Raw genomic sequence first — 9,816 nt, 5'->3', positions numbered from 1 at the left:
ATTCTACAGCTCTGTTTCTGCTGTTGAATTGTGATGCTGGTGGCAAAATCTGAGCCACTTCCTTACCATCGAAGTAGTGGAAGTAAAAGGGCTTCAGAACTGACAGGACACAGTTCTCTAAAAGTGGGCTCTTGAAAACTGGGGCATTAATTAAAGTTCACTTATGTCCCTGGGGCTTAAAAGCTGAGGGATCACCTGGATGTTCCACTCACCCAGGGGGCCAGACGCTGGCTCCTGTACTAGGAGTGAGTGCTCTCAGAGCAGCTCCAACGAACGTGACTGTCTATGAATTTAAGAAAAGGCAGAACTTCCTTCCCTCGGGAGTGGCTAGAAAAAAGGGGCAGCCTCACTAGAAGTTTGCCCTTCTGTATAATTCTTTGCTTTGATGTTCCCATGTAACTGCAGGAATCATCTGTTGGTCCCTGGCCTACCCCCCCCCCCCAGTAGTTCCTTTCCCTAGGGTAACACAGCAGAAAATGTCACACCCCAAACTTTTCCGGGAGCAACAGTGTTTGGAAGAGTGGAAATGCCAAAGAGAAATTGAGGATTTCTGGAGAGCTAACCTGAATATCGAATTCCTAAGCAAACATGGTATAAAAGCTGCAGGAAATCACTTGGGAGAAAGAGAAGGAACAGCAAGATTCTGCACAGGTAAACCTCAGCAGTGTAGCTCCTGCAGCAGGGAGCCTAAGGTGTAAACAGAAAACAGAATAACTTCTCATTTAAAGGGAAAAAATTTTGATCTTAGACACCCCAAAGACAGAAGAAGCCTGAGATTTCAGCTGTCCACCGAGGAAGGGAAGATGACTTGGGTCATCCTACCACAATCTCAAGGTCATTTAAGGAGTCAGATCCACAGACTGTGAGCTTGGACTGAGCACTGTGGGTGTAATTGGCTGGACACCCCCACTTCTGCGTGGCTCCTGTGGTGGCCTAAGGCACTCCTCCTGGTGCAGCCGGTGGTGGGCACACCTCCTTCATGGTAGGAACTGGAGCTGACTCTGCTCCACAATGGTATTCACTTGCTAAAAGAGCTTTATGATAACTGGAAAAAAAACGCAAACTAGTCTGTAATTAGTGAAGCAGAACCTTCCAGCAGTACCTGGTCTCAAGTATCTGAAATGGTTCTAACTAAACTGCTCCAGCATGGCAGCAAAACAGCTATCAGACATTGGGAAAGCACCTTAACATTTCTGGATTTCAGTTTCTTCAATTTTAAAGTGAGGGTGCTGGATGAGGTGGTCTCTGAGGTCACTTTTAACCAGGAGAGACACAACACACACGGGGTCAAAGAACCAGTACTGCACAAACACTGAACAGTGAGTAACCGAGAGCATGACCCACTGTAGTGAGAAACTCAGAGAGATCTCTGTGCATCCACGCCAGCGCTTTTACTGAAGCCAAGTGTTATTAAACAATATTTCTCTGTATTGATGACGAACCTGATTATATTACATGAATGCAAGAAACAGTATATGCTGCATTTATTTGAAACTTGGGGAGGCAAAGGCAAGTTCAGTTTTACTATTTGCTGTAAAGAACCTGAGTCCATCTCCCAAAATTAAAAAACAAGACAGAAAGATGAGTTGACATATTAACAACAGACAAAAAAACCCAAACACCTCTGCACCCACCACTTTGTGTTGGCACCATCCGGTTACTGGTGGTTCATCTCCCAGCCCTGCACGATGGAAAGACGTGGTCTGTCTTGGCAGGTCTCTGTTCCTACAGTGTGACGTGTGCTCTTGTCGAGATGTAGAGGGAAGCAAGTAGCTGGAGGGATGACTACATGTAACAGACTTTTAATTGTGTTAAGTGGAAACAAAAGTACAGACAACTCTTGCTGTCCAGCTTGATCAAAGAAATAGTTACCACAGCTACAGGGGTCCCCAGTCTACACACCTCCCGTGTGTGGTAATGGGACCCCCAGCCAAGAAGCTTGTCTCTTTGGCCCTCGCAGTTCTCAGCCCTGATGAAACACATCAAGGGCCAGGCAGATGCTTATGCTCTGCCACGTTCCATCACTGAACAGGTCCAATAGCTGGGATGGAGCCCTTGTGTCATTCACGCAGTCGTTTACTCCCTGGTTCTGTCTCAACAGCTCTACAGACCGGGCTTTCCTCCCTGGCCAGGGGCTGCTTCCAATAGCTTCTCGACTGCCATGTCTCTGCAGTGCTTCCTGCCCTTCCTACTCCTCCTGCATCTTCTTTTTCTCCACTGCAGTCAGCATCTATTACATTGTTTCCATGAAGACACGGATATTTGTCAGATTTCTTTACCACCACATCCCTAGATTTGGAAAACTATCTGGCATGCAACAACAGGTGCTCAATAAATGTTTGTGGAGTCAGTGAATGAGCAGGTTCAATATGGAAATGAGAAAAAGTCAGCAATACAAAGATGGAATCATCAACGTCTTCAAAACAGCTGACACAGTGTGTAGTCTGTGCTCTTTAACACGTAAGGGCCACGTACAGCCCTGTGTTTTTCCTTTAAGGCAGGAGTACATCCTAAGTCACAAATCACTGCAGGCCTAACGTGGGCAATTAGAATAGGGAGGCTTGAGTTAGCAGCTCATGCATCTGTTGGTTACCTGCAGCTCGCAGAAACCCTACTTGCCAGTCTGGGTTTCCGACCCCACTCTTGTAATGCCACTCATCACAGTTCCTCTCCAGGCACTCTTCCACTTCCAGAGCCCCTGGTGGAGCCACCATGTACAGCCCAGCCTCCTGACCCAGCTTTTTCCCATTAACAAATTGATGGGCAGATGTTAAAAAACCCATAATCGAAGCCACTACATAAATGCAAAGCGTATGTTTATCAGCACTGGGCTGGTACTCATTACCTTTTTACTACTTGCCCCTTTCATAGTATGGTAGTAATCATAATACTTTGATTAAAATTTATGTGCCACTGGGCTGAAATTAAATATATTAAATGATTTCAAAATTTGTCCATATTAAAATAATTTGGCCAAGAAAAGAAAATAAGGGAAGATAAAAGGTAAGCTTTATGGGCTTCCCTGGTGGCGCATTGGTTGAGGGGGTGGCGCCTGCCGATGTAGGGGACACGGGTTCGTGCCCCGGTCCGGGGAGGATCCCACATGCCACGGAGCGGCTGGGCCCGTGAGCCGTGGCCGCTGAGCCTGCGCGTCCAGAGCCTATGCTCCGCAACGGAGAGGCCACAACAGTGAGAGGCCCACGTACCACACACACACACACAAAAAGGTAAGCTTTATGAGATTAGATATTTTGTGCTGTTACTATTAATAACTTTTAAAATATTTTGCTGATTTTTAGTAGCTAATGATAGCTACCAATGATTGAGCACGTTACTGAACTACTGAACCAAATGTGATTTCACTCGCCTGACACAGCAAAGCTAATCTACTGACACTGGGTTGTGAAGGGAAGTGCAGCAGTTAGTGCAGGGCACCCAACATAGGGCCAGGCAAGGAGAATGGGCAGCTCATGATCAAAAGACCCGAACTCTCTGATGGCTTTCAGGTAAGCACTTTTAAAAGCAAGGTGAGGAAGAGGGTCAGGGTGCCTAATCAACTTGTGGACGTTTGTTTGATTGGTGGGTGGTGAGGTAACAGGGTGGTATTTCAGGAGTCAACATCATCAACCTTCTGGTTCCGACCACTCTGGGGGGTCTGTGTGCCGATGGTCAGCATGTAGTTAACTTCTCCACCTGGTGGGGGATTTAGTATCTGCAAAACAACTCAGGATATGACTCACGATATTTTCTATTGCCCTTGAGGAAGAACTAAAGGTCCTTGACTTTGTTTTATGGCTAAACTATTGTTTTGACTTGCTTAACTGTTTTCCTTTGTTTCTGCATTTTCTCACTTCTCTGATTAAATCTGTTTGGAAATTGGGGAAGGCCTAGGAGGCTAAAACTTTTCTACAAACAAGAGGCAGGGGACACAGGAGGGTGGGATCTGTCACAAGGAAGACCCCACAGGGTCCTGCCCGGTTTCAGTCCCCCCTTTTCTTTATATTCCTCAATCCTGAGGGGAACAGGGATGATGACTACTCTGGCTACTAACTGCTGAATGGGGGCAAAGCCAAATTTTCAGGATAAGAGGAGATAAAGTCATTGACTTCATTATTTTTTAAAGTTAAGGTATAATTGATTTACAGTGTTTCAGGTGTACAACAAAGTAATTCAGTTATACATGGGTGTGTGTATACACACACACACACGTATTCATTTTTAGATTCTTTTCCCTTATGCTTATTACAATATACTGAGTATAGTTCTCTGTGCTATACAGTTGGTTATCTGTTTTATATATAGTAGTGTGTATATGTTAATCCCCAAATCCTAATTTATCCCTCACCCCCATTCCCCTTTGGTAACTGTAAGTTTGTTTTCTATGTCTGTGGGTCTATTTCTGTTTGTATATAAGTTCATTTGTATCATTTTTTCCACATATAAGTGATGCATGATATGTGTCTTTCTCTGACTTCACTTAGTATGATAATCTTTAGGTCCATCCTTGTCGTTGCAGATGGCATTATTTCACTCTTTTTTTATGGCTGAGTAATATTCCACTGTATGTATGTACCACAGCTTCTTTATTCATCCATCCATTGATGGACATTTAGGTTGCTTCCATGTCTTGGCTATTGTAAATAGTTCTGCTATGAACACTGGGGTGCATGTATGTCTTTGAATTAGAGTTTTTATCTTTTCCAGATATATGCCCAGGAATGGGATTGTTGGATCATATGGTAACTCTGTTTTTAGTTTTTTAAGGAACCTCCATACTGTTCTCTGTAGTGGCTGCACCAATTTACATTCCTGCCAAAACAGTGTAAGAGGGTTCCCTTTCTCCCACAACCTCTCCAGCATTTATTATTTGTAGATTTTTTGATGATGGCCATTCTGACCGGTGTGAGGTGATACCTCATTGTAGTTTTGATTTACATTTCTCTAATAATTAGTGATGTTGAGCATCTTTTCACGTGCCTGTTGGCCATCTGTATGTCTTCTTTGGAGAAATGTCTATTTAGAGCTTCTGCCCATTTTTTAAAAATAAATTTATTTATTTATTTTTGGCTCTGTTGGTCTTCGTTGCTGTGCGCTGGCTTTCTCTGGTTGCGCCGAGCGGGGGCTACTCTCCGTTGTGGTGAGTGGGCTTCTCACTGTGGTGGCCTCTCCTGTTGCGGAGCATGGGCTCCAGGCACCCGGGCCCAGCAGTTGTGGCTCGCAGGCTCTAGAGCGCAGGCTCAGCAGTTGTGTTCTGCCCATTTTTTTTTATTGGGTTGTTTGGTTTTTTTTGTTATTGAATTGTATGAGCTATTTGTATATTTTGGAAATCAAGCCCTTGTCGGTTGCACCATTTGCAAAATTTTCTCCCATTCCATAGGTTGTCTGTTCGTTTTGTTTATGGTTTCCTTTGCTGTGCAAAAGCTTTTAAGTTTAATTAGTTTATTTATTTCTGCTTTTGTTTCCATTACTCCAGGAAACGGATCCAAAAAATTATTGCTGTGATTTATGTCAAAGAGCATTCTGCCTATGTTTTCCTCTAGTAGTTTTATAGTGTCTAGTCTTACATTTAGGTCTTTAATCCATTTTGAGTTTATTTTTGTATATGGTGTTAGAGAATGTTCTAATTTCATTCTTTTAGCTGTAACTGTCCAGTTTTCCCAGCATCACTTATAGAAAAGACTGTCTTTTCTCTATTGTATATTCTTGCCTCCTTTGCCATAGATTAATTGACCATAAGTTCATGGGTTTATTTCTGGGCTATCTATCCTGGTCCATTGATCTATGTGTCTGTTTCTGTGCCAGTACCATACTGTTTTGATGACTGTAGCTTTGTAGTATAGTCTGAAGTCAGGGAGCATGATTGCTCTAGCTCCATTCTTTCCCAAGATTGTTCTGGCTATTAGGGTCTTTTCTGTTTCCATACAAATTTAAAAAAAATTTGTTCTAATAAAAAAAATTTTTTTGTTCTAATCCTGTGAAAAATGCCATTGGTAATTTGATAGGGATTTCATTGAATCTGTAGATTACTTTGGGTAGTACAGTCATTTTAACAATATTGAGTCTTCCAATCCAAGAACACACCAAATCTTTCCATCTGTGTGGTCTTCAATTTCTTTCATCAGTGTCTTATAGTTTTCAGAGTACAGTCTTTTACCTCCTTAGGTAGGTTTATAACTAGGTATTTTATTCTTTTTGATGCAATGGTACATAGGATTGTTTCCTTAATTTCTCTTTCTGATAGTTCATTGTTAATCTATAGAAATGCAACAGATTTCTGTGTATTAATTTTGTACCCTGCAACTTTACCACATTCATTGATGAGCTCTAGTTTTCAGGTGGCATCTTTAGGATTTTCTGTGTATAGTATGTCATCTGCAAACAGTGACAGTTTTACCTCTTCCCTTCCAGTCTGGATCCCTTTTATTTCATTTTCTTCTCTGATTGCCGTGGCTAGGACTTCCAAAACTATGTTGAATAAAAGTGGCAAGTGTGGTCATCCTTGTCTTGTTCCTTATCTTATAGGGAATGGTTTTAGCTTTTCACTGTTAAGTATGATATTAGCTGTTGTGTATAAGTTTGTCATATATGGTGTTTATTATGTTGAGGTTTGTTCTCTCTATGCCCACTTTCTGAAGAGTTTATAAGTGGATGTTGAATTTTATCAAAAGCTTTTTCTGCATCTACTGAGATGATCAAATGTTTTTTATTCTTCAGTTTGTTAATATGTTATATTGCATTGGTTGATTCATGGACGTTGAGAAATACTTGCATCCCTGGGATAAATCCCACTTGACCATGGTGTATGATCCTTTTAATGTATTGTTGGAGTCAGTTCACTAGTATTTTGTTGAGTTTTACATCTGTGTTCATCAGTGATATTGGCCTGTAATTTTCTTTTTTTGAGTGAGATATCTTTGTCTGGTTTTGGCATCAGGGTGATTGTGGCCTCACAGAATGAGTTTGGAAGTGCTCCTCCTCTGCAATTTTTCTGAAGTTTCAGAAGGATGGGTATTGACTCTTCGCTAATTCACCTGTGAAGAAGCCATCTGGTCCTGGACTTTTGGGGGAGTTTTTAAATTACTTATTCAATTTTAGTATTGGTAATTGGTCTGTTCATATTCTAATTCTTCCTTGTTCAGTCTTGGGAGATTGTACCTTTCTAAGAATTTGTCCATTTCTTCTAGGTTGTCCATTTTATTGGCATATAGTTGCTTGTAGTAGTCTCTTATGATCCTTTGTATTTCTATGGTATTGGTTGTAACTTCTTTTTCATTTGTGGTTTTATTAATTTGTTTTCTTGATGAGTCTGGTTAAAGGTTTATCAATTTTGTTTATCTTTTCAAAGAACCAGCTTTTGGTTTCATTGATCTTTTCTGTTGTTTTTAGTTTTTTGTTTTAGTCTGTATTTCATTTATTTCTGCTCTGATCTTTATGATTTCTTTCCTTTTACTAACTTTGGGTTTTGTTTGTTCTTCTTTCTCTAGTTGCTTTAGGTGTAAAATTAGGCTGTTTGAGACTTTGTTTCCTGAGGTAAGCTTGTATCTTTATAACCTTCCTTCTTAGAACTGCTTTTGCCGTGTCCTATAGGTTTTTGGGTCATTGTGTTTTCATTTTCATTTGTCTCTGGGTATTTTTTAACTTCCTCTTTGATTTCTTCAGTGAGCCACTGGTTGTTTAGTGGCATGTTGTTTAGCTTCCACCTGTTTGGGTTTCTTGCAGGTTTTGGTTTTTTTTTTTTTTGTATTTCATTTCTAGTCTCATAGTGTTGTGGTTGGAAAAGATGCTTGTGTGGTTTCAATTATCTTAAATATACCAAGGCTTGTTTTGTGACCTAGCATGTGATCTATCCTGGAGAATGTTCCATGTGCAGTTGGAAAAAATGTGTATTCTGCTGCTTTTGGATGGAATGCTCTATCAATATCAATCAAGTCAAGTTGGTCTAATGTGTTATTTAAGGCCTGTGTTTTCTTACTGATTTTCTTTCTGGATGAGTTGGCCGTTGATGTAAGTGGGGTATTATGGTCCCCCACTACTATTGTGTTACTGACACTTTCTCCTTTTATGTCTGTTAATATTTGCCTTATATATTGAGGTGCTCCTATTTTGGTTGCCTATATGTTTACAATTGTTATACCTTCTTACGTAGCATCCCTCTTTGTCTCTTGTAACAGCCTTCAATTTAAAGCCTATTTTGTCTGATGTAAGTATCGTTACTCTTGCTTTCTTTTGATTTCCATTTGCGTGGAACACCTTTTTCCATCCCCTCATTTTCAGTCTGTATGAATTTCTAGATCTGAAGTGAGTCTCTTGTAGGTAGCATATATATGGGTCTTGTTTTTGTATCCATTTAGCCAGTCTGTGTCTCTTGGTTGGAGGATTTAGTCCATTTACATTCAATGTAGTTATCAGTACATATGTTCTTACTGCCATTGTTTTTGTTTGTTTGTTTTTGTTTGCGCAGCATGTGGGATCTTAGTTCCTCGGCCAGGGATTGAACCCATGTCCCCTGAGGTAGAAGCACATAGTCTTAACCACTGGACCACCAGGGAAGTCCCATTAATTATTTTGGATTTGTTTTTGTAGGTCTTTTTTTTCCTCTTTCTTTCCTTTGTTCTGTTGTGATTTGATGACTATCTTTAGTATTATGTTTGGATTCCTTTTTCTTTTTTGTGTGTTTATTACAGATTTTTGGCTTGTGGTTACCATGAGGTTTTGGTATAGCAGTATTTATATATAAATGATTATCTTAAGTTGCTGATCTCTTCATTTCCAATGCATTTTAAATACCCTGCATTTGTACTCTCCTCCCCTCACAATTACTGTTTTTGATATCATATTTTACATCTGTTTTTGTTATCCCTTAACTGCTTATTGTGGATATGGATAATTTTACTACTTTTGTCTTTTAACCTCCCTTCTAGCTTTGTGTGTGGATGATTTCCTACCTTTACTGTATGTTTGTCTTTACTGGTGAGCTTTTTCATTCTGCAACTTACTTGTTTCTAGCTGTGGCCTTTTATTTTTTACCTAGAGAACTTCCTTTAACATTTGTTGTAAAACTGGTGTGGCGGTGCTGAATTCTTTTAGCTTTTGCTTGTCTGTAAAATTTTTGATTTCTCCATCAAATATGAATGAGAGCCTTGCTGGGTAGAGTATTCTTGGTTGTAGTTTTTTCCCTTTCATCACTTTAAATATATTGTGCCACTCCCTTCTGGCCTGCAGAGTTTCTGCTGAAAAAATCAGCTGATAGCCTTATGGGAGCTCCTATGTGTGTTATTTGCTGCTTTTCATATTCTGTCTTTTATAAATTTTGTCATTTTGACTGCAGTGCGTCTTGGTGTGTTCCTCTTTCCTGATCTTGGGTAACTCTTTCCTCTCCCAGGTTAGGGAGGTTTTCAGTTATTATCTCTTCATGTATTTTCTCAGGCCCTTTCTCCCTCTCTTCTCCTTCTGGGACCCCTATTAGTGCACTTGATATTGTCCCAGAGGTCTCAAATTGTCCCCATTTCTTTTCATTTTTACTTTTTTGTGTTCAGTGGCAGTGATTTCTGCTACTCTGTCTTCTAGCTCATTGATACATTCTTCTGAATCATTTAGTCTACTATTGATTCCTTCTCGTGTATTTTTCATTTCAGTTACTGTATTCTTCATCTCTGGTTGTTCTGTTTTCTAATTCTTTGTGAAAAACTAACTTCTCGCTCTGTGCATCCATTCCCCTCCAGAGTTCTTTTGATCATCTCTACTCTGAACTCTTTGTTGGGTAGATTACCTATCTCCACTTCACTTAGTTCTTCTTCTGGGGTTTTCTCTTTTTCC

At 40.4% G+C, this 9,816-nt stretch overlaps 1 protein-coding gene across 21 annotated transcripts in view; it reads right to left on the bottom strand.

Moving 5' to 3' along the window:
- PRELID3A (PRELI domain containing 3A) overlaps positions 1 to 9,816 on the bottom strand; it is a 101,786-nt gene that overhangs the window by 27,010 nt on the left and 64,960 nt on the right. For 6 of the 21 annotated variants that reach the window (XR_004345416.1, XR_004345417.1, XR_004345415.1 and 3 more), the window contains exon 6: positions 564 to 687. The exons of 12 other annotated variants lie outside the window; for them this stretch is intronic. Coding sequence is in view for 3 of the 9 variants with exons in the window: in XM_032602958.1 (XP_032458849.1) it covers positions 564 to 687 (124 nt within the window). In the remaining 6 variants the exon portion in view is untranslated. Of the gene's footprint in view, positions 1 to 518; positions 688 to 1,634; positions 3,025 to 9,816 lie in introns of those variants that run through there. 3 more of the 21 variants (XR_004345418.1, XR_004345424.1, XM_032602966.1) reach the window with 3 other exon arrangements.

This window comes from Phocoena sinus, chromosome 14, assembly GCF_008692025.1.
Source record: "Phocoena sinus isolate mPhoSin1 chromosome 14, mPhoSin1.pri, whole genome shotgun sequence".
Classification (NCBI taxonomy): domain Eukaryota; kingdom Metazoa; phylum Chordata; class Mammalia; order Artiodactyla; family Phocoenidae; genus Phocoena; species Phocoena sinus.
The sequence above is the reverse complement of the archived record's forward strand: the minus strand, read 5'-3'. Positions and strand labels throughout refer to the sequence as shown.